This window comes from Drosophila melanogaster, chromosome 3L, assembly GCF_000001215.4.
Source record: "Drosophila melanogaster chromosome 3L".
In the NCBI taxonomy this organism is placed as follows: Eukaryota; Metazoa; Arthropoda; class Insecta; order Diptera; family Drosophilidae; genus Drosophila; species Drosophila melanogaster.
In genome coordinates this window covers 10,690,916-10,715,792 of record NT_037436.4, presented here as the reverse complement: position 1 = coordinate 10,715,792, position 24,877 = coordinate 10,690,916, and the positions used below count along the sequence as shown (strand labels likewise).

The 24,877-nt window shown below is 38.8% G+C and overlaps 4 protein-coding genes across 8 annotated transcripts; 3 read left to right on the top strand and 1 right to left on the bottom strand.

The window, feature by feature from the left end:
• The first annotated feature begins 18,915 nt into the window (after window positions 1-18,915).
• NijA (Ninjurin A) lies at window positions 18,916-21,433 on the top strand. Of its 4 annotated transcripts, none has more exons than NM_001274758.2 (4): window positions 18,916-19,214; window positions 20,089-20,164; window positions 20,426-20,769; window positions 21,067-21,433. In NM_001274758.2, the coding sequence occupies exons 1-4, from the start codon at window positions 19,149-19,151 to the stop codon at window positions 21,256-21,258; spliced, it is 678 nt and encodes a 225-aa protein (NP_001261687.1). In that variant the 5' UTR covers window positions 18,916-19,148; the 3' UTR covers window positions 21,259-21,433. The 4 variants fall into 4 exon arrangements, with proteins under 4 accessions (NP_001261687.1, NP_648410.1, NP_996039.1 ...); NM_140153.5 differs by having other exon boundaries at window positions 20,378-20,769; NM_206317.2 differs by having other exon boundaries at window positions 18,916-19,226.
• Window positions 21,434-21,684: 251 nt separating this feature from the next.
• ND-13B (NADH dehydrogenase (ubiquinone) 13 kDa B subunit) lies at window positions 21,685-22,609 on the top strand. The gene is made up of 3 exons (NM_140152.2): window positions 21,685-21,796; window positions 21,926-22,087; window positions 22,287-22,609. Exons 1-3 carry the CDS (start codon window positions 21,776-21,778, stop codon window positions 22,476-22,478), a joined length of 375 nt encoding a protein of 124 aa, NP_648409.1. The 5' UTR covers window positions 21,685-21,775; the 3' UTR covers window positions 22,479-22,609.
• Window positions 22,610-22,625: 16 nt separating this feature from the next.
• Window positions 22,626-23,263, top strand: CG33493 (uncharacterized protein). 2 transcript variants are annotated; one of them, NM_001274757.1, is made up of 2 exons: window positions 22,626-22,904; window positions 22,985-23,263. In NM_001274757.1, the coding sequence occupies exons 1-2, from the start codon at window positions 22,670-22,672 to the stop codon at window positions 23,032-23,034; spliced, it is 285 nt and encodes a 94-aa protein (NP_001261686.1). In that variant the 5' UTR covers window positions 22,626-22,669; the 3' UTR covers window positions 23,035-23,263. The 2 variants fall into 2 exon arrangements, with proteins under 2 accessions (NP_001261686.1, NP_996038.1); NM_206316.2 differs by having other exon boundaries at window positions 22,626-23,217.
• Window positions 23,195-24,769, bottom strand: CG11811 (uncharacterized protein). The gene has a single exon (NM_140151.3). The coding sequence runs from the start codon at window positions 24,615-24,617 to the stop codon at window positions 23,916-23,918; it is 702 nt and encodes a 233-aa protein (NP_648408.1). The 5' UTR covers window positions 24,618-24,769; the 3' UTR covers window positions 23,195-23,915.
• Between the last annotated feature and the right edge of the window lie 108 nt (window positions 24,770-24,877).

Below are 24,877 nucleotides of genomic sequence, written 5' to 3'. Positions count from 1 at the left end.
CAAGCCTCATCCCCCCTAAAGCCCTTCATTGCCACAAATCCGTTCTCTTCATTCTGCCTTCCTTTGGGATCTCTCTTTTAGCCGTTCAGTTTGTGTTTGAGCCACGCAAATCGTCAGGCAGCAGGCAAAATTTTCATGGATCGTTGGCTAAAACAGAGGGTATCACAAGGCATATAAGTTGGGTGTTCAATACGAATAAAGCGAAAATATAATAAAAGGTTTAAACACAAATTAAGTTTAATATTGTACGGAAAATACTTTAAAAATATGTATTATCCATTATGGCTTAAATTTTATAAAAAAAAAATAATATAAAAATAAAAAAATAAAAAATAATAATAAACATGTTTGATAATGCATAGCATGCAATATTAATATTGTTAAAATGTCATAGAGAGTATTCTTAGTTTTGGAATGCTTTGATTTTAACAACCGAATAAATTTTAGAGCTTACCGTGTTCTCCTGCATTACCCTGGGTATTCCTCCAGTCGATTTTATTGAAATCACTTCCCTCTAAACCGATCGTTCCTGCTTATCGTTGTTGTGACTCCACTATGGCCCCACCTTCTGCTCCCCTATGCGATGCATGCCCCCAACCTTTGTAGTTGCTGTTGTTATTGTCTCGTGTGTTCTGTGAATGTTTTCATTTCCAGGCGACCATGTCGATTTATTTGAATTTAATCTCTGCCTTTAACATGTTTCGGGTCTCCAACTGGAGCTGAAACTGTGGCTGGACATGGACATGGAGCTGGGTGCCGCCAAACTGGGAGTCTTCATTCGCCGTCTTGGTAGCCGTTTGCATTTGGTTTCGACTGCTGCGCTCGTTTTGCTGCCGATCTTCATGCGGCATTCCTCAAGTTTATTATATGGCCTAGGACATCGACATCCAACACATTCACATTCACATCGATCGACACTTGGTGCCATTGGCCAGTAGGTGGGATCACGGGGGGCGGAACAGGAGGGTCCAAGGAGGTGGTTCTGCTGAGTGGGGTCAAGCTGAAAAGCCAGGGGGCCTTTTTTTTTAGAGGGATCTAGTCTAGTCAAGTTAGTATCCCCGTTTTAACAGCACTCTGATGAGCCAGTGGGGATTTGGTTTTTATTCCTCTCTTTTACATTTATAGAGTATTAATCCCAAAAGTGATGTTTTAATTCACTTTGGAAATGTTTCTATTTAACATTAAGTGATAAAAGAATCTCAAACGCATTACAGAGCATTATTTAAGCATATTGATTGATTGATTTTAGTAGTTATAAAATCTTTATGAATAAATAGTAAACAATATTTACAGGTTAGCTTTTGTGGCAGCACTCTATTCATCCTTGGGCGAAAAAAACTCATACGTCTAGTCGACGACCGCTAAGGAATTTGATTTATTTTATTTGGCGTTAAAACAGCAAAGCTGAACAATCATGTTTGGTGATCATCGTCGGGCGATAGAACTGCAACTGTGGAGCATGGATGCTAGTACGGCTATGTTGTATGTATGTATCTATGTATGTATGTATCTATGTATCTGGAGTTGGAGTTGCAGTTTGCAGTTGGCAATTGGACACGGATAGCTCAATAGCCGTTGCTGCAGCCGCAGATTCAGCAGAAGCTCGCCTTGGTCTTTGGAGTTGGCTTATTAGATGAAGGCATATAATAAAAGTGTTGCGGCTGCTGTGTCAGCCTTGGATGGTTGCTTGGTGTTGGTGATGGGGGGGGGGAGGGGTTAGGTGTTGGTGGGTGAGCCTGGCTTAGGAGAGTGGTCGCAAACCAGTTGGTAAAAGTTGAAAAAGCAAAAGAAGCTATTCAGCAAGAAAAAAAAATAATAAAAAAAAAACGAGGAAAGAAAAGCAAAAAAAAAGCGGCTTAGATGCATTTTTACAGTCGCTCCATCTCACTCTTTCTGCGGCGGGCAGGTTTGGCTGCCATCTCTTTCCCCCTTCTGGCCCTTGCTTCCTCGTTCGTTGGCTTTAATTTTTCCATTTGTTTTGGCATTTAAAAATGCGCTTCCTTGTGAGAGGTGCACTTGGAAAATTAGGATCACTTTAGGCAAAGTAGAGGCATATGGTTTCTATAAGAAATGAGGCAGATTAATGCCATAAGTAAAGCTTAAAAATCAGTCAGTTCGAAAAAATAACATCATACTAATATTTCCCCATTTCGGAATTACAAATATAAATACAAATCAATCAATTTAACCATATATAGCCAGCTGAAAATGTTTATTAAAGTTAATTTCATTTTACAAAAAAAAATATCTTTTATTTCAAATATGTAACGCAAATATTTTCTTGCGGTGTATCGATGGGAGGCTTTGCAAGAGGGGTGGTACGTTCTTTCAGCTTCTGCTTTGGACCAACTTGCCTTGGCCTTAGCTCTTTCGGGCCTGAGCCACAACAAATGCAAAGAACCCATTGAATTCCTTGGGATACTATTGACCCCAAAGTCGTACGATTTACTCCACTCTAATAATGAAGTTGTTTTTCGCCGTTCTTATCTCTGTCTCATTTCGAATTTATTAAATTATATGCAAGTCGAGTTCGAGACAGTGAATGAAAGCTACATGGTGCACATGTATTTCATTTTTTAAACAGCAATGTGATATTTCCAAGAATTTTTTAGCAGCTGCTTCCTGTTGTTTCTTGTCTCCTTTGTGTTGTTGGCTTTTTTTTTGGCCACTCGACACACGCACATTCTTCTTCCTCATCCTCACTTCCATTTCTGCAGCATGTAAAATTTGCCACAAAAGATACAAAAGGCCACTCAAAAGATACAAAACAAAAGCAAAGATATGAAATGCAATGTGTCCCAACAAAAAAAAAAAAAGAACGCAAAAAAAATTAACATGACGCAGCAATAAAGATGATAAAGCCAAAAATTAATAGAGTTTGTGAATGAAAGGAATTCGTATGATAATTTTTTTGCATTGACGATTGTGTATTTAATTGAGTGATGATCTGAATGATTTAATCAAATTCAATTATAATCCATTAAGCAGATATGAAAATTATGCAGAGTAATCTAAAGGAAAATATGTATATGAATAAACAAAAATTGAAAGGTAACTAGATAGAAATTTTTATCAGATAAATAAATAACATAATATTGCAGATAAATGTCGTGTAATGAAGTGAGATAGTTAAATTCAGTTTACATGTTATTAATTGTTTGCAACTTGTAAAACGGGTATAATTATATAATATTTAAATAGCTTCATTATATTTCAAGTTATGTTGAACCATTTTTACTGTAAAAGTTTCTTTTTTTATAATCCCTTATCTTAAATTCCAAGTCATTCATCTGATTATAACCCCGCGTTGATCAGCTGCCCATTGCACCTGAACAATTTGTTTTGTACATAAACAATATTAAATGAATAAAAATATGCATGAGACCCAAGCATTGTGGCTGTTGTTATATACCCTTTTAACTTGTTGAGCTCTTTTGTTGAATGCATTTTGAGGGCATTTAATGACCAATGCCAGGTGAAATACACCAACAGTTGCCAATTCAAAACCGAAACCGAAACGGAGCCAAAGTCGAAGTTCCAGACGGACGACGACGACGACGACAGGTCAGTCCAAATATAAAAAAAAAAAAACGAAAAAAATGAAAAATAAAAAATAAAAGACAGAACCCAAGGAAAATATTAACCATGTGCAGAGTGTGTTTTGGGTCTTGGCCGCGTCTTCGAGGATGCGGTCAGAAAAAAGGAAAAGATGAAGGAGTCGCAAGTGGTGGTGGGGGCGAGCGATCGGCAGGAATGTTGCAGATGCAGGAGAGTCACGGGAGGATGAAGGAGACTTTGTTTTAAATATTTAAACTTGCAGCAGGATCTGCTGCTGCTGAAATGGTGGGGAACGGCCAGAGGATATGGTCGCTTCTGGCAGACGGATCTTTGATGTTTTCCTGTGTGCAGCAGCGCAGCCGATTAAAAAAATTTATAATGAGCGACGACGGCGACGACTGGCAATGGATCGAAGATGAGAAGATCGAGGGATGGGATCTGGGATCTCAAAGGGGGGGGGGGGGGGGGTTATCGAGAGGAAAAAGTGGTAGAGGGAGGACAGACGTTGAAGGCGGCACTCGTATCTTATATATGTATATTTATATATATATATATATGCGTATACATATGCCCTGCCTTTTGATATCTCGTTTCGATTTCGCATTTAGTCCCAAAAGTTCCTGTATCCTGCACAGAAAATAAATATTAATTTGCAAGGATAAGACAAAATTATCCGTTTGAAAGACAAATACTATATAGCATATATGAGCAAAATAAATAAGATTTTTATGCAAGTTAGTATAATAATAAATTGCAGAGTGCCAGCATCTTCGGATATATACTTTGCATTTTGGGTATGCCACACATTTTCTTTCGGTGTATCCCTCTTATCCCCCCTCTTCACCATTTTGGCACTTAGTCAGTCATTTAGTCATTGGCCCGTCGTCATCATCGTCTCGGTCTCCTTTTGGATTGCGTCTGTTATTATATTATTTTATGTGCTTTTCCTTTGTCTTCTGCACCAATTTCTGCAAAATTTACTTACACGCATACGACAGAAGAGAAAAGAGCAGCCTCTTGCCAGTTGCATTCCCATGCATATATACATATGTATATATATATATATATATATATATATTTATATATAAGATATATCCTCCGCTTGTCTGCTCCTCTCATAATCCCCTTTAATTTGTCTTTTTGCTGCCTTTGGCCGCTTTTTCCATTTTTTTTTTTTGTTGGTTTCTCCTTGGTCGGTCGCTTGGTTTGTTTGTTTGCTGCCAACTTCTGTTGTTGTCGCTTCTTGGCCAAGAATTTTAATTGAAACGAGTTTGAGCAGCGGCTCCGCAGCCACGGCCAAACATCCAACCCAGAGCACTGCAATCCGCTTCACTCCACTCCAACTCACTCCAGTCGCCTCTATTTCAATGCAATTCGGTTGTCTAGACCTGGGTCAAGTTTTTTTCGGCCAGTAGAAAAGAATCTCCAATAGCCCCGAATTGCCAACATCGAAAAATTGGGAGGAAGTTCGAAGACACCTTTAAAAATTCATGATATTAAAACTCAAGTATCTCTTTGTTTTTCTAGAATCTTGGTATCGATAACTCATACAATACAATCATAAGTTATCCTAACTTCTTTTTCACATTAGGAATTTACATTTTGCAATACATTTTTTTTAAGATTTTGCATAGCTCAATAGAATTTGTTTTGCAACACAAAATTAAGTCAAAACTTATTTAACATATTTTACCATACATTTATTTACGTGTAAAGTCCTAGCCAACAACCTTAGCTTGCATTATAGATAATGGACCATCTTTGTTCACAGGAAATCAAAGCAAAAACCCCTGATACTGGCCAGATATGTGATCCTCCCCCTAACAGCTCATGGTCGTAGAAAGAAATCCCAGCATTCTCTGCCAGCCGATCACGACATGGCCGGTCGAACAACTTCTGTCTGCAGTGAGGCGGAAAAATCGAAACGCAAATATATCTGACAAAATACACGACACCTGATGGCATCCACACACACACATGCACATGTGGTGCACATGTGGAGAGCAAACAGGAACAGGTAAGAGGAGTTGGCCACTGGTAAGCCGCAACCGAATCCGAAGCCTGGTCAATTTGTCTAGAGGGCAGCCCACAGAAAACTGGTCGAGTGCACGTGCTTGGGATCGAACCTGAAGTTGGTCTTCGCGTTGGCCCTCAGCTGCAGACACCGAGATTCTCGACAATTGACCTCAAACTGGGTGAGAAGCGGTCTGTTGGTGGTGGACGACATCATCTACCTTCCAGCTTCCTTTCACATACCTACCTTTTTTACTGCCGCATTTTGACTAATTGAATTCCAATGCCAACAATATTTTGGCTTATTATGTTATTACCAGAAAGACTGCCCTTCACTTCGACTCACTGCCACTTAGACACGGCAATTGGGGCGAACTTTCTTTCGGCATCTGTCTGATCCTCCCGGTCAGACCTTTTTTCTCGTATCATTAAATTCACACCCAAGGGTGCCGGAGAGGGTGGGCGGGGCAATTGGAAATTATGTTGTAATGCGTTGTGGTAATTACAATTTGCGGCCAGGTTAATGCGCATGTGCAACAAACACGTCAACAGCGCCGCTCACGCATAACCCGAAACAGGAGCAAGGAAACGATCAAGAAACAGTTGCTAAACGAGAAGCGACGATGAGGGAGCCGTGGTGCCAAACAGGACTGAAATTTGAAACTGGCCAAGCCATGTAAAGCGGCCCAAACATGCGCCACACTGGCCACCAAAAAGCGACAGTCGGTCGAGGCAATCGGGCGACAGTTTTGTAAAGAAATTTTTCGATTTTGGTAAGCAGGTGCGGAATTGAGGTTCATAATTGGCGCCCCACATCGGGTTTTTGAATTTTATAAATTAACTTAGGCAAAAGGATAATAAATGGCGCCCAACGTGGGGCCTATTTTACTCTTCTCAGATTTTATAATAATTCATGTTAATAATCTTGACCAACATTATTTCTGTGAACAAAATTAATTTAAAATATGGAAAATATAAACATTTTCATTAAAATAATTAAAATTTTTATAGCCCTTTCACTCACAGCGCCCGACGCTGGTAAATCTTTGGAGCCGCTCATTGGCTCATCGGGCTGGTTGTCTGGACAAGCTTAAGAGCTGCAAACGAGCAGCTGCAGCGGTAGCGGCTCCAACTTGGACTCACGCAGGTGCTGAAAACTTAATTATTGTATAACACACAACGACGACGCGCCACCGCCGTAGCCACCACCCCTCCATCGAACCAATCCTGGCCCACCTGCTGCAGTGCCAACGGAAGCAAGTTACTCAAAGCGGTTCGAGTTAATTAATATTTCTCGCTGGCTCCAGATACTCGCACAAATGTTTTATTAATTCTGTTAATTAATATTACCAATAAGCTGGGCTTAAATGTCAGCGATAGTTACAACGCTGTCCTGCTCTCTTTGAACATATGTTACTATCTCTTTTCCTTTGCTCATTTCTTCGACAAGAAAGAAAGAGAGAAGCGGCGATTGGGTAACCAGTTTTTTAGTAGCAGGCGCCAAAGTGCATGTAAAACTAATTGAAGTAACTGGGAGAACAGGTGGAGAAAAAGAGAAGACACTGTGACAATTAGCACGGGCGCCTAATTAACTACTCTTCATCGCTCAATAGTCTTTTTTTTCTGTAGCTTTCGAATGATATCTCTCTTTTTCGCGATCTATTGACGGGATGGCTATCGATAACTCTCGATCATATTTTCACATAACTGTCGACGACTGTAACTATTTACGACTCTAAATTGTCTCCGCTTGCGTTGAAGAATGCGGTTAAGAAACTTGTTTTTTGTTCGCTGTGCTCACCATTGAATGATTGGGTTGCTGGACTGATTGATGATTGAAGGTCGCGGAGTCTCTTAAGTGACTCGCTGACAAGTGCGATGGGAGTTTCCTTTGTGGTGTTAATTACACGTCCACGCCCACCGCCTCCAGCATTGACATTTATTATGCACAAAACGCAACATCAGAAATTACAAAATACAAATGCAAATCGATGTTTTAGCTCTTTGCCGAAATGCAATTAATTTGTAACGGCAACAATACTGTGTCTCTTTCACACCCATTCCCGCCTGTGTGCGGTTTAACTCCCTCTCTATCTCGTCTACCGCCCACATAAAAACGAAGGCAATAAACTGCAAATTTCATGGCTGTAAAATGCTATCTCAATGTTTGTAGAGGGTGGTCTTTTGGGTATATTAGTGAAGACATTCAATTGAAATCAAAAGTAATGTGATATGTTATACAACTAATGAGGTTACGCGCCCAACGTGGGACGTTTTAAGCCCATTTTTGTTTTTATTGTATTTTAAGACGTATCTAATTGATTTTCCTATGTTATATGTAATACTTAAAGGTACATATACTGATTATTTATTTAAATATTAAACAGGATATTTCCAAAGTACAATCAGTGTTAATACTGAAGTATTTCTCACTTGTTTTACGTCTGCCACTGATAAAAGCATTTCCACATATCAGGCCCCGGCACACCCACACACACACACACACACGCAAACACCACGAGTGATGTACTCTCATTCCACTATAAATATACTCAGGCACACACAAACCGAAAAACACATACATATATGTGCTCGCATATCCAAACACACCCACACAAGGACACGGACACGTAGTTATCCTGACACCGACACGCAGTCAAATGTAAAATGCAAACAGAAATTTCATGATTCTCCTCAGCTGCTGTTGCAACCTGCCGTCCCCCTGTGCCACGCCTCCATTTCCACAACGCCCCCTTATGTGCCCACTCTACTGTTTACTTGCATGCTGTGTATAAATACGAATTTTATGTTATTTACACAAACGTTGCATCCTCACCTGCCGCATATATCTCTCGCATCCACTCTCTGCTCCCCTGCTCCTCATTCCATCTCGCTCTTAATGCACACGAGTGTGTGTGTGTGTGCATCCTGCAAACTTTGTCATTTGCATAACCTTTTTTGGAAACGAGAGCGGAACGGGCGTTAAGCTTTTCTCTTTATTTTAAAGCAATTTAAAATATTTAGTTACAATTACATGTCAACAAATATACTGCACAGAGGTAGCAGGGACAGCAAAGGACACGCACGTACGGACAGGACACACTTATTTGTTTGCTTCGCAAGGTGGAACTGCATGGATAACTGAAGTTTGGGGCAGCCATTCAATGGCTCAATTCGAACATTTGCTGCCCTTTTTGAACATCATTGGCGATCGAAAGGCACAAAAGTTTTGCCAAATTTTATGCTGCACAACGATGCGTATGATTAATTTAAGTTTACAGCAGACAAATATTAAGTATGCGACATGGAGGGTCTGGATTAAATTTTCAGTTTGGGCGCAGCCAGGCTATCAACCCAATAGACAGAAGTCTAGACAATGACAATGGCGGCGACTAGAAAAGGACCGCTTAAACAAAATTAAAAAGAGTGGGCGGGCATACATTTAGATATGCTGTAGAGATGTGATCGTGAAAATATAGATTACAGTCTATGGATTAGCATAACTTATACAGAATGTAAATTTTAGGTTTTCAAAAGGTTTAATATTTTTAGATTTAACTTCTATAATGAAAGAACCTTGTAATTTAACATTATATACACATGACTTATTAAATTTATATAGACAAAGTATTAGCACTGATCTCATAATCTTGAAACAAAGTATTCAAAGTGAAACAAAAATAATTTAAATTAAATGTTCAATAATATTTTATATTAAGTAAATTAGTTTTTATTCAAATTAATACGTTTACAAAGAAAATCAAATTAAAAGCTATTGACATAATGGATACCAATCTGGTTTTCTTTCGCGTTGTGCTTCTGGATATTTTAAGCACTTTACCCGTTTTTACCTGATGATCACGGCTCATCTCTAAGCCGCAAGGAGTGGCAAGGAAGATTTAATGGAAAAGTTGCAGCTCCGGCTGTTGTACTCTGTGGGCCAGAATGTTGGCTGACTGGCGTGGCAAGCAACAAACAACCAAACCGAACCAAAAAACCGAAGCACAAAGGGGGGGCAACAAATAAACGCCATGCGAGCATCGTTGAGCACCTTTAGCCAGCCATCCCACCATCCCAACAATCCTACCATCCTTTCACCGGTGTCCTGTCTGTTGTCTGCCACATAGAACGAAAACGCAATAACGAAAGGGACTGTAAGGAAATCGAGTAGGAGTAGCAGAGTAGCACGAGTCCTTCATGTTGCATATGCATGCTGTAGACAACTCCTTTGTATATAGTCCCGCACCCACTGCCACTCCACCAACATGCGCAAAAACACTCCCATATAGGATCCAGGTCCTACAGGCCCCAAACATTTACTTAATACTCGACTGGTGGAGAGGAGAGGATGGAAGGAAGATGGTGGTGCAGAATCCCGGGTTAAAAGGGATCCTGGACCCAGCGTGTATGTGTGTCCTGCCAAATGGCAGGTAACATTCAACGCAATTTCGCTGCCAATACAAGAAGCTGGCTGAAAGAAAGTGGAAAGCGGCAGCAACATTCGTAGAATGGGTTAGATCCGTCTGCAACAGCAAGTGGCAAGTCCTGCGGTGTTTGTGTTGTAGTTTATTGCAGTATGCTTTCGCTGCTACTGTAATTGTTATTGCGATACTATTGTCTGCTTTCAGGTGGCTAACAATAAGTTTACATACATATAAGTGTCTGGAAAATTAATAAGTTGCTGTTTCTGCATAAAGAAACAATTTTAAATGTTTTATAAATAGTATTACCTTTATAATTTCAAAAGAAATCAAAAACATTTGTTAAAAACACAAATAGGATACACATTTGCTTTACTCATATCACAACTGTCAGCATTTTGGCTAACCAACTGTGATTACACATTTAAACAGTATGTTATTTTAATTTATAGCCGAGTAATTTACAATAAACCAATAAACAATAAGAAGCAGCGACACAAAAATGGCTAGAAGGATCAACAAAAACAGCCGCCAGATGGCGTATGGCCATAATAATGCAAATGATGATAATATAGAAAGCGAAGAGCCTAAAATTCAGAAATATTTCACAATTATTTGCCATACTTGAAACCGCAGTCAAAACAGGAGTTGCAGGGATAATGACCCACCAAATTGTATATCCCTGGATGATATCCCTGTCATACGCTTTTCCGGTTGTCGTTTTTGCTTTTGATTGTTGTTGTTTTTGTCGCGAATCAACGTTAACAACAGCAACCTGAACAGCAACAACAGCAACAACTGTCGAAAGAGCAGCAACAACACAAGCATCCGCAAACCACAGGAAACCCGACACGGGCGCCAGGACGAAGTACTTATTATGTGAATTTATATGCCCGAGCAAACCTATATGTAAGCACAGTCATGCTCAAAATAATATATGTCGTTAATTAATTATTAAACATGATTACATTTCTATTAATTACATTAGAAACTAAACAATAAGTAATACAACAAACATTAAAGACACTAAATAGAACTAAACAACTTCCTTCCGATTTTTTTTTTGTTAAATTTTCCATAATCAATGTGCTATTTTTCTGTTTGTGTGTGTGAAATGCGGGGGCGTGGTCGTTGCCCCCGCCCTGTGGTCCCTGGCAAAAATGTTATGCAAATTTGCATCATCCGCACACACGTGTGTAAATTGTTGTATGCATTGTTACCTTATAAAAACAGCGTAATTTTTTAAATGGGTTTTATTTACACTCGAACCCACACCCAAAATGTACGCTGCTTTTTATACCACGCCAGCTCCCTGGCAAAAAGTGATTTTCCATACAAATTAACAAATAAAAGCATACGCAAAAAAGGAGCAAACAGCACGGAAACATTCGCAGGACACTCCACTTACTTATACAGAGACACATACACATGACACACATGACTGACAAATATATATTCATATTACACATATGTACACACATATATGTACTTCTTTTGTATGTATGGTGTGTGGCATTTTATTTATGCGATGCCTGTGCAAAAGATTCAGGAATAAATGTTGAATTTTTAATGCAAATATAAAGCAGAAAATCGTATTTCTCTTACCCGACGATCTATGCGAGAGATTTATTCGGGTGGAACGCATTTGTATCTTAGATACGTTTGTATCTCGAGATAACAACGTTTTAAGGGATTTTATGGCGAATAATTATTAGATAGAAGGTAATTTAATGAAATTGACATCAATGGAATTCAAAATGTTTAAAGAACAAATAATATTAAAAAATTGAAATAAGAAAAGCTTTTGTTTTTTACAAAGACTAGATTATGAAAATCACAGCGAATCGATTTATTTTTTAAGCAAATTCAGCATTTGAAAATTTATTCTAATAAACAATCAAAGAGTCCACATACCCTGGCACATCAAAGGGCATACAAATTATTTAAATTCTGCACATTTTTTTTTTTTTGCTTTTTGTCATAAAGTTGTGCAGCACATTGCCAATTGGCCAGTGACACACTACACACAATAACACATTGTAAACACAGATATTCACACGCACAGGCATTTACCGGTATCATTTTTATTTGTTGGTCCTTCATGCCGAGTCCATTCCATGGTCGAGAAACGTTTATTTAAACAAGTGAAATGTAATTATTTTGGAATTTATTATTAAATTAATTTTAATTGTAATAATGTGCATGTTAAAATGGCTCTCTGGCACACAGACAAGCGTATGTGTGTGTGTGTGCTTTTGTGGTTTTTATTGATTTTAATTTATTTATTTAACCATTTTTTTTTGTTGTTGTTGTATTTTGGGGTTTTATTCATTTTGGTTTCAGTCGTTTGGCCCTTTTTTCTGTTCGGCCGGGTTATTATGAAAATGTACAAGAGTTTTACAGCGTTAATCAATTTCATTTTCACTCTGGCGAGCAGAAAGCGAAGCAAATTAAATGAAATTAAAAATGCATTTTCATACCTTGCCACACCGCTTACTGTTAGGCTGCGTTTAAGCCAACAAGTAAACAAAAACCCGACCACAATTTATGCCACATCTAATTGGGAACGGTAGGGAATGGCATGGGGCAAGGGGCAATTGGTTAGCATTGCAACAATTTCATTTTATTTGCTTGCATATTTTAATTAACCCAAAAAGCCACACAAAACTCTCAACAATTTTCCAAGCATCGAAAGGGCGAAAGGGACGTGCTAAATCCTTGCTCAATTGTTATTAGGTGTGATTTGTAAACATAATACATACAGCACACAATACAACTTCAATGTGCACATGTGTGTGTGTGTGTGTGTGTGTGCTTGTTTGTGTGTATTTGGGGGCAGTACTTAATGCATATATCCTTTCAAAGGGTTGCATAAGCCTTTTGAAGTGCTTCATACGCTTTCAGAGCTTATAAAATTCATTAATGGAAATATATAAGCTTGTTGGTATCTTAATGAACTTGAGTTATGTTAATTGTATGTTTATTCAAGGGGAAAAAATATTCACTAATAAATTAATTTTTTTCCTTGCTGTGTAAGCTTTCAATACTAAATTCCATTGTTACGTTAAGAACTTAAATAAAGTCTAAATGTATTCTGAAACATTTCGATTAGCTTTTGGCCAAGTTATTGCACTCTACGCACAAGCAGCTACAATTTGTTGCCTACTTTCGGGCTCTCCATATCCTTGCAACTTGCTCTCTCACTCTCTATTCGCCTGTCCCACTTCTTGCCATCTCGCTCGGGGCCTGGAAATGGGGCTCGTTAGGCATGAAACGGACGTGCTTAAAATTTCATAGACGCACACACACATACCCACACACACACGTCTGCATATCAAATGAACATGTGTGCGTATCCTTTATGGATTTAATCCGCATGCCTGCGGTCGGCCACAAGATCAACTGTTGGCAGAAGTGTGTCAACAAGATGGCTCGGCCTCCATGTCCGTTTTTGGGGGCGTGGAACTGGGCATGCAAGTGGGCGTGACAGGCGGCAGGTGGGCAGGTGGGCATGTGGATGTGTATGTGAATGTTGAGCCTCACAAGTGGGCATAATGGCCCACCCGTCCGCCTCTCATTCCACTTGCTCATCCCCTCTGTTGTGCTAATAATGACGCTTTAAGTGCGTGTGTGTGTGTGTGAGTGAACTTGTTTTAGGTTGCTTGTGTTTTCACTGCAACAAATTATTACCATTCAATAAATAATAATTATGTATAACCAACTATATTTCATATAGTTTCCCATATTTTTTTTTTAAATATTTATGAACCTCAAATCACAAGCATATATTTCCATAAAAATGCCAGATGATTAACAATTTTACATAAATCACTTTTATAATTGACCATATACAACATTTAAATACAATACATATAAAAAGCAAGCATCCTTTTAAATTAAAATCAAAGCTCTGATAATTAAAATGAAAAAAAATGCAGAAGTGTGCATTAATCTTTTTTTCTATAGCTTAAAATATTATTTCTAATATAGCATGAGTTCATCTATAAGTTCATGTGCACATTTCAATAATTTTTTTTAAATATACAAAATATACAAAATATTTTCAAGTGTTGTGCTTCAAATGTTTCCACAGCAAGGATGCTAGCCGCAATCGAAGTGTTTCGTTGATGGAGTGAATGATGGAGTTGAGGACAAGTATCAATCAGTTGCACTCGTCAATACTTTAAGCCTTGTGAATGTGGAAAAGCAACTCCTTTTGCCCGCCTAACCACACATTGTTTTGGCAGGTATCTTCTCACGCCAGAGCCACATCGGAAAACTCAACTTAAATGTTTGTTATCAAGCAACTATCAATTTATTTCATTTCCAATCAAGTTAAGATGCTAAATTTGTTGATGACCCCAAAGAAATGTTGTTTTACATGGGCAGGTGGGAAAATTAAATATTTGTGATTGCAAATAAATTGGCGGCGAAAGGGAAAATCGATAAAGAAAGGCAAAGGATAAGTTTATAATTCAATTCAAATTATACAATTGAATTTGTGTTTGATTTATATTTCATGCAATTTAAGCTGAAATGTTGAGTGCTGACTAAAATTCGATTAATAATCTTTTGCACATTAGGTTCAATTGATAATAGAAATTGTGACAATCCATTTTAAGCAGACTGACTATCGGCTGACTATTTTGGAAACACAAATTATTTAAAGCTTATAGTGTGGCTAAGTAAAATTCGATGCGTAAAGCTAAAACCAATATTTCTCATTCAAGATGTTAGCTCCATTTGGTTATGCAACAAAAAAAGGGCATTGGAAATGTATGAATCACTGATATAAAATTTAGTTCGTATCTGCCATCTAATTCAACAATCAACAAAGCAACGGGATACCCACAAATACCAAGTCATCCGCCCACACACACACACACACACATGAACAGATAAATTCTGGGATTCCTCCTGCCATCGCAGGCAAATACATTTTGTATACAGAGCCATTGGGGCGTGCTACTGTGTGCGTGTGCGTGTGTGTGCGTGTGTGGCTGAGTGTGTGTAACGGCAATCATTATTGAGGCAATGATGTGCATTTCATGAATTATACACGGCAAGATGATGCGTTGCGATGTCGAACATCTGCGTGTGTGTGTGTGTGCGTCTGTGAGTATGTCCATTTCCTGTTCAAGGACTCGTCCATGTGCTATCCTGAACCACCTACTCCGGTTCCAACAATCCCGATCCGAGCATGGTTGGTTGGGCAATGCGCCGAGGTAAGTAATAAACTTATTGGCCCCATGCCTGTCCATTGATTGTCCGTTTGTAATACACAATATGCCAGGATGTGCCACATGGGGCGGCAAATATCAGGGATGGCCCAGCGTATTGGCTACTCATTTATGGAATAATCTAGTTAAAGTGCTTTCACTTCGACTTATTGCATTGCATTATATTATTAGAAACTAGTTTGTAAGTTAGCGAAAATTAGTTTAATCTCATTCCTTGAAAAAAATAGTTTCTTTGTTGAATTAAACTAAACTGTATTTTTGACTTATCAGTTCTTAAACGTTAGAAGTTCAGGATTCTTATAATAAGTAATGAATAATTACAAACACTTATATTAAGATTAATATATTCTTTTAAGGTTTCAAACTTTTTAGCAGTGTTTTTCAATAGATTGCGAAATAACCAACATAATTTACATTTCCATCGAAGGCACACATTTAGTTTTGAAATTTTCGTAACCCTTAGATTTCGCAGAGCTTTCTACTCCGAAATTTACTTTTGGCTTAAGCCAATTGTGCTTGATATGAACCCATTAAACCCGAAACCTAACTTACCATTCCATTAAAACTTTGCTCAATTTGACCATCTCTAGCAGTCGGATTGGCGTAAGGGAATTACTGAAAGTGGGAGGCATACGAGCCATTCTGTTTGAGCCGCCCACTCAAATGTGGCCATATCATGACGAGCTGGCAGTGCCAGCGGACGTTTCATCGTTAAATGTGGAACTGTTAAACAGATAATGACCAACCACACCACACCGGTGGATGGCCCACAAAGGCCCAGCACCACCCATTCTGAGCACCAAGCTCAAACCCCAAACCCCCCAACCCACTGAACTGACCGACCGCAGAACAGCAAGGACTTTCGTGGGGCGTAGCTCAGTGGGTGGCTGGTGTGGCATGTGGACGTGAGCTGACCAGGAGGCTTTTGTTATGCTCCCCGGCTTTCATAACTGTATCAATGGCGTTGACGATGACGATGATGCTCCTGCTCCTGCTGCTGCTCCGTCTCTGCTCCTGCTGCTGCTCCAGCTGCTGCTCTTCCTGCCAACGACGATAAAGCAATGATGTTGATGATGATGATGATGATGATGCTGATGATGCTGATGATGCTGATGATGCTGGTGCTGGTGTTGTTATTATTCACCATTTGTTGTTGTCCTGCGGAAACCAGACAACTGTCGTGCTGAAATTCTGATGCATTGAAATATAATTATTGGGAAATGTGCGATTGTCGTTGGATTTCCGTTTACGTGCTCGCCATTTCGGTTTGGTGCTGTCCGATTATGCATGCATACGGATGCTGGGAGTATGGGAACAAGTGTAGGACATGATTGTTTGTCCTTGTAGATAGACGAGCACAGCAGGGTCCGCAATAATGGGTTGCGGAATATTGGAATTTCGATTAATGCATGTAAATGGGGGCTTACTAGTAACAATAATTGGGCATTTCTGCTCTCAGCCAAAACTATATTAAAGAATAATACACTTCTCTAGCACGACTTTATATAGACGCAATATTAACATAGTGAGTGCAAGTAAACCCACATAATTTAAAAATATATATATATAAATTTCTGATATGTAACTTGTTTGATGGCAAAAATGCGGTCTTCGCTGTTTTGCTTACATATTTGTATCGATTTGGGCCAAAGGACTTGATGCACACCCACCTGACATTACGCTTATCACACACACACACACACACACACGCACACCCCGCCAACCCACAATCATAATTTATGCAAGCGCAATGACATAACAGTTGCCGGATTATAGCCATGCATTCTGCACTTGTACGCTGATGTATAGTTGCGAACTTCCGTATGCACATTCAATTACCATATTAACCGAAACGACTAATTAACTAAAGTTGTGTATGACTCGAAAGCCTGAATTGAAGCCTCAAATAAATGTCTTTTAAAGGGGATTTTAAGTCAGAAAATGTTAACTTGCGGTGCGGATTACGCTTTCATTTATAAGCTGCATTTATGTTCACTTTTAACATTGCTCGTTTGAACTTATTGATTTCACCACTCAACTTTGGCGGTAAAATCAATTGGTGTTCAACAATGTATTTTATGGTTTGAGTCTGCGATAAAAGTCACCACCGCCTTTGAACTGCGCAAAAATCGTTTGTGTAAATTATTTAATAAAATATGTAGTTTAATATAGTTTAATTTAACAAATAAATATTTGAGAAAATAAACAATAAATGAACGTGTATGTTGATTTAACAGATGTATATGTTGTATTCAACAATGTAACTCAATTGCCTGCAAGGACGCAAATTTGAGAGATAGTGCTGTAAAGTGTGCAAACAACAAGCCCGCCATAATTTGAAATCATACTACAACATAATAATGAATCCGCTTTTCTATTTACTTAGTTTGATGTAACTATTAATAATAATAATTAATTATTAACTCAGTTTAATCATTTAATCATTACATTGAATATTTTATGTGATTTAAACTCTAAATTTAAATGAAAAATGCTTTAATATAATAAATAATCTTTACTTATTATTGATATAAAAATTCTACCATGACACCCAAAATCGAATGACCATTTAAACAAAGTCAAAAATACCATTTGCCAAAAATAAATACAAGAAATATTTAAAGCCATTTGGTGTTGCTCCCAACAGATTCCCATCGGGAATATCCAAAGTCATACAGATGCTCAGAGTAAAAACTCTTGAAATGTATGTAAATATGTACATATGTGTATATGGTAGCCATCTCTCCTCAACCGGTTTTCTTATTCTCAATTTTTTTCTTATGCTTGATAAGGCCAAAAAAAAAACTTGATTGCGATTGTTCTTCAGTTGTGAAAGTCCTCATTGATATGCCTTCTCTCACTTGATGACTAATTTGAATCGAGGGAAACGTAAATATTCCCCGTGACATTTGTCTGCTAGCACATTTGGGCATTTTCCAAGAACTCGCGTTTTTCAAAACGGTAGCAAAAAAAAAAAGAGCAGCCCATCTAGTCTATGTATGTATATACTATATACTATAAACATATATTAGTGCTCTGGGTTATCGCGCTGAGTGCAATGACGTATACGCATTAATTCTGAGCCGAATGCATTTTAATGCGAACGAGGAACTTAGCGTGCTAGACTGCGGAAATAATTCACTAGCAGAAAGAGAGGGGCATATTACATTAGACAGAGAGAGAGAGAGAAAGCTGAAGGAGAAAAAGAGATGGAGAGGCTTAAGCTTCAAACACCTTGTTCATACAGTTCGAAAAATACTACAAATTTATAAATATTTTTTATTATATATATGGTATATCTTCTTATAATTTATGTTTTATTTGATAATTTTAATATGATTAAAATTTAAATAAATATTAATCAAATATTTATATCGATTTTTAGCAAAACTGTATACACCACTTTACCATTTACTAAAATTATAAACTTTTAAATAATAAAACCCAATTTTTGTTATTTGAATGTATAAACCATATCAAATTAAAAAACATTCTGCATCTTTTCTGTGTACATATATCAACTCCCATTGTGTTCCCAGTATATCTTCATATTACATCAACAAAAAACTTGTTGTAACTCTGTAGAATGAGAACGTGAAATCCCCAATGGCTGATTTGTTTGGAGAAACAACCGGCCAAACAAGTGGAGCCGAGAGAATATTCGCAATATCAATGGTTTCTCTGGTCAGTTGTCCGAGAAATAGCGTGCCGAGCGGTCGCAAATTGCGCACGAGTTTTTAAACAAAAGCCAAAAAAAAAACAAAATAATAAATAAGCAACAGAGTGATTTGCCCGAGAAGGTCTAGATAAAGAGATACAAAGAAATTCTTAAGGAATCTTGGCATTGAATTGCTCATTTGTAATTGCCCAAAGACATATTAATTGCAATTAATTAATTAATTAATTCAATCGTAAAATGAGTAACCTAGAGCATATTACGCTGGAAATGGATAAAGTGCCACTAGGAGATAATAAAACTTTGGTGAGAAATACAGTGAGTTAAAGTTTCATTATCATTAAACTGGGGGAAGGTAAACAAATTTAAAAAAACCGGTGATTTATTTACTTTACGGATAGATCGTTAAAATGTCTATTTACCTGTACAAAAAACTTATATATGTATATAGTTTCGCACTGCTTGTTAATTTTTGTGTAAACTGCGGAGAATTTCATACAATTTTTCGTGAAAATTAATAGCTCAGGCGGAAAAAACCCGTCACTTAATTTTAGAAATAAATTCATAGTTCTGCATTTTTTAAGATATACGATTTTAAAAATTCATATTAAATTGCTGAACTATGAGTATTTTTACTAAGTTTTTAAGCAAACAATCATAGCTAGAGTAGCTTAATGTTTGCTGTATGTATCATTTGTCTAATTTTTTAGCTAAATAAAAGAGAAATCTCATAAATCTGTCGTTTTGCTGCAGGGAAAATCTATTTCTGTGACTCATAGCAACTGGCAGACTTAAAAAATATTTTTCAATTGCAACATTTTCTTGCAAATAGAGCATGATCATAGAATTTAGCCCAGTTACTTAATATTACTACTTTCTTATCGTTTGAAATACTATTTTATTTATGAAAAAAATCACGTTTGTCGCAATTTTCAAAGCATTTGTGTCCCTGAAGCTTATCGTTTTTTTTGTGTTCGAAGTTACTGAACAGTTGTAAAACATATTGCAAGTACATAATCCTACAGATAAAAACTACTTAGCATATAATTGCATTAATCAAAACTTGCACAGAACAGAAGCTGTGCGCCGTTTGGCTAAATGAATTTGCATTTTGAGACAACAATGGATTTGCAAGCAAAGTTGTTAATATTCCGGAAATGATTTTATTGAAATTTTACAGGAAAATATCAGCAAACACAGCTATGGCGGTGCAATCGACGGACGGACACGTAATACTCTTCGAGTGCCCAGAGCAGGTTCGTATGCCAACTTATTCGTTTATCTTCAAAAAGAAACAAAAAGTTAGAACATTTTTCTGTGCTTGTCTATGTTTTTTAATTGTGCTTGTGACTAATGCTGCTTAAAACCGCGCTCTTTAAACTATTTGGGTAAATCACAATTGATGGTGTAAGTAGCTTAAGCTGGTGGTAATCGATTTTAAGTGACTTAATAATTTGCTTCATTTGTAGTTCCCGAAACCGATGATGATGACAACGACGATCGTCCCTTTGTTAAAGATGGCAATGATAATCCCGGCGTGGATGACGGTCTTTTTTCAACTGTTGGAGGCAACGGAGGCAACGGCGGCAATGTGAATGTAAACGTTCCCAATGGAGGAAGACGACCCAGTTTCTCCTTTCCGGGATACAATGGACCCGGTTTTGTGACGATCAACGGCGTGGAGACACCCATACCCGATGTGAATGCATATCAGCACAAGAAGACCCTGGCTCAGGGAATGATGGACCTGGCACTTCTCTCCGCGAATGCAAATCAATTGCGTTATGTTCTGGAGACGAGCTCACAACATCCTTACTTTTATCCCAGTCTGCTGTTCATCTCACTCAGCATTATATTCCAGGTAAATTTCTATAGGTGCAAATAATGCATATATTTGTAAAATCAAGCTTAAATATCCAATGAACGCAAGATTTGATAAGTAAATTCCACACATGTATAACTTACATTTCTAAACTATCAGAATATTCTTAAGATGATAAGAAAATTCATTAAAAACAAATATATACAAAGTAATCAAAGGTTTTAGCCCATTTATTGTAGTATAAAAACAAAGTAGTTTATCTTAACCAGATTTCACTGTTTTGCTTAATAACCATATTTTTGATGACACACACTCATAATTTCTTTGTCATTTCAGATTGCTGTGGGCGTGGGCCTTATATTGAATGGCCAGTATAACATCAAAAACGGTCACGATATCTGCCGGGCGAACAGGATCAATAATTATACAGTTAGCGGCATTTTTATAGTCACTGTGGTCAATGTTCTAATATCAGCCTTTACTGTGGACAGAGATACTGTGCCTGCTTTACCCGCCAATACAACATAGTTTAACTTGTATTTTAAATAGACTTTAGTATTATGAACACACAGATGCATCTTTAGATAATACTCACATTGTTCAAACCTTGTTAAATTTCACTCAGCGACTCATTTTTCTAAACGCAACAATGAATTGTGATAAATAAAATCCCACGAGCATTTCTCGCTTATTTAAATAACTGAAATGCTGTTTTTCTTACTTTTGGGCGTTTTAAGTAAGAAATGAATAAACTTTCTTAAATGTTATAAGATACGTTCACATTAATATTAAATACTTATAAACCAGTTGTTCTTTGGATATTCTTTGTTATTAATATTAAATTCTAATAACTCAAATGCAATTCTATTTATACTATTTAAATCAATTTTTGGCGCCAAACTATCGTTTAGTTGCGATAGTTTACGTAGTGGCATTTCACAGCACTGTGTTATAGCCTCGACACTTCACAGCACTGGGCAACAGCTGTTACAAAATAAAGTCGTGCGGAAAATTAAGCATTTTCGGCTAAAAGTCTATTGCAAACATGGCCAAGATCATTAAGGCGGTAAGTTCAAGGAACTCAAGTGAAGCACCTGCTCGAGAACCTACAAAAGAGAAATGACCGACTAATCCCCGCTTGAGTTTCGCGGCGTTTCTTCAATTGTTATTGTTATGTCATCGCTTCCTTCTGCAGTCCACAGGTTTGACTGGACTCGCCGTGTCCACCAATCCACACCACACGCTGAGTGCTCTGTATGGCAAGATTCTGCGGGCGGTGTCCAAGATGCCACAGGACGCCAGCTACCGCAAGTACACGGAGCAACTGGTCAAGCAGCGCGCCGATTCTGTGGCCCAAGTAAGATTATTTGGAAACTTTGCTAATTTGGGTTTACCAAGTGGATGGTACCTTCATCAAAGCATATGTAGCACCTATATAGACCGTGCAACCAAGATACAGATCCTTACACTTGTTATTTGTATTAAAGACTGTTATTTTCTTGATCATCCTCCAATTTCCTTTTTTTTAATACAATCTCTAACTTTCTCACCCGCAGCACAAGGACATCACTGCCCTGGAAAAGGCCGTCGGTTGCGGTCAAGTGGAGGAGCTAATTGTCCAGGCCGAGAACGAGCTGATCCTTGCGCGCAAAATGCTCGGCTGGAAGCCCTGGGAGAAGTTGGTCCAAGCCGCGCCTGCCAAGCAGTGGGACTGGCCACCAGCCCAGATCATGGAGCCCAAGGTTTAGATTCACACTTAGTACTAATTAATCTACAGCAAATCGAAATGAGAAGAGAGCAATAAATCCGTTGATAAGCCAGTGGCTTTATCAGCTAAAAAATAATTGAGCTTTAATCAAATGAATAAACCTGGAACAGCACCACAAGATCAGCCACATTCAAGCAATCGATCCACTGACGATCTCAGTTCGTTTTCAACATGCGTGCGCTTCAGTACCTTCTGCTACTGCTCGTCATCTCCATCGGCTTGGCGGCATCGGTGCCTCGCCAGCGTCGTCAGATCGATCTCACGGTTTCGGCGGAGCACGACGACAACGATGAGGAGACGGAACTGGCTCTGGAGGCCATCGCCGGGCTATGGAGCAGTGCGGACAGTCGGACGAAGATCGATGGCTCTGCCAGCCTGGTGCATCGAACACATGGAACACAATCGGGTACGGGCAGCACCAGATACCAGGCCAAACTGCATCTACACCATGACTATAAGACCAATGCGTATCCCTCGTAATCCAAGGTTCGGAGCAGGACTTTCGCGTGGGCGTGCGTATTACATTCGACAAATAGAGCCGTGAGAATTCCAGACATCAGCAGGCGGGCGGCCGGGGACAAAATCGAGCGATTGCGTGAGGAGACAGACGGCCACTGTATAAACAATCCCACTGACGATAGATAACATTTTGACCTTCTCGGGCTTGGCTTTGTTGGAAATATATATAGAACGTTTGTGAAAATACAATATACCCGCATAATGTTCGCTTTATTGATTCCATTTTAATCGCCCTCTCCGGTTTTCTCGACCGTGAAGCGGCGCGCAACAAATTTCAGCTTAAAATTACAACTAGAACAACGAATTTGCACAACAATGATGAGGTGGACAGGAGGAGAGTATATAATAAATACAAGCCATTTCTTAAGTATAAATGCCATTAGTCAAAGTGGTTTGCAGGGTGGGGGCTCCAGGCATCGGGGTCACGAAAAGTAATCTATGGTCTACTTTCATTGGAAACATTGGGTCAAGTTCGCTGGCTAAGCAATTGTTTACTAACAATATTCTGCTGCTGACAAAGTATTTTTCACAATATAAGCAAAGTTTGTCCTAGAATTCAAAAATAGTCTGCTTCTACATAAAACTAAAATCTTGATATTGCTCTTATATATGCGATTATTGAATGGAGAGTATTATTTCTATTTTATTTAAGAAAACTATTAGTTAAAATATGAAGTTTGATATTCTGTATCTTCGGAAAGTTTTTAAGTTTCTCTTATAAGCTAAATTCTTTACAATATGCATAAAGAGTACCTGGTTTTCCTATAGCTTCCTGCCGTTTCCAATGATAAGTTTTCTATAATTTACTTTTCCTGTCGTCGATCAGTTCACAAACAATTTCTACCCCCACCCCATTGAGGTTAATATCATTCTACATTCGTCCGCAAAATGCTTCGCCTTAATTCAAGTTAACTGATACTCCCTGCTTCTGCTGCTCCTTGAGTTCCTGGACGACAAAGTTGCGGAATTCCTCGTAGGCCACATCGATGTCCACGTTATTGATGATCTTGTGGAAGTTGCCGGGCGTCAAACCATAATCGAGCTCCACCTGAGCGGCATTGAGGCGCTTGCTCAGCGACTCCTCCGTTTCGGAGCCACGTTTGCGAAGTCGTCGCTCCAGCTCCTTGATGCTCGGTGGATTGTTGAATATCAGTATGGGATTGAGATCCGTACGCTTGATCTGCTCCACTCCCTTCTGTTCGATGTCCAGTATGCAGACCCGTCCCTGTGCCTGGATCTCTCTAACCGCCGCCTTGCTCGTTCCATAAAGATTGCCCGTAAACTCGGCCGTCTCGATGAACTCGTCGCCAGCGATGGCTGCCTCCATTTCCGGACGTTCCACAAAATAGTAGTGCACGCCATGCTCCTCGCCCTCACGCGGCTTCCGCGTGGTGTGCGATATGCTGAAGCCAAAGGTGCTGGGGAATTCGGCGAATAGCCTTTTCAGCAGCGTACTCTTTCCGGATCCCGAGGGACCGCATAGGACAAGGGGGCGTGGCCCGGGGGCGGTCATCTTCTTGCTCGTTAAGGATGCCGCTGCACTGCTACTGCTGCTGCTGCTGCTGAGCGCCCGATTTACAATGAACAGAAAGCTTATCATCGCGTGGCCTTTTATTCGCACAGAACAGCACCAACAACACAAATGGGGGCCAAAAAAGCTGGTTTAGTTCTTTTTGCTATTTGGCTTTGGCTAAATTAAGAGAAGTGGGCGTGCTTGTGCATGTGTGTGTGCGCCAGCGGTGGGCGAAAGTCGATACATATCGATAGGCCAAGCAGTGCGATAAATGTTCAAAATTTGTATTGAAAAAATGGTTCTTTTGAATTTGAACAAATAAGTTGAATATCTAATTGAATATTTAA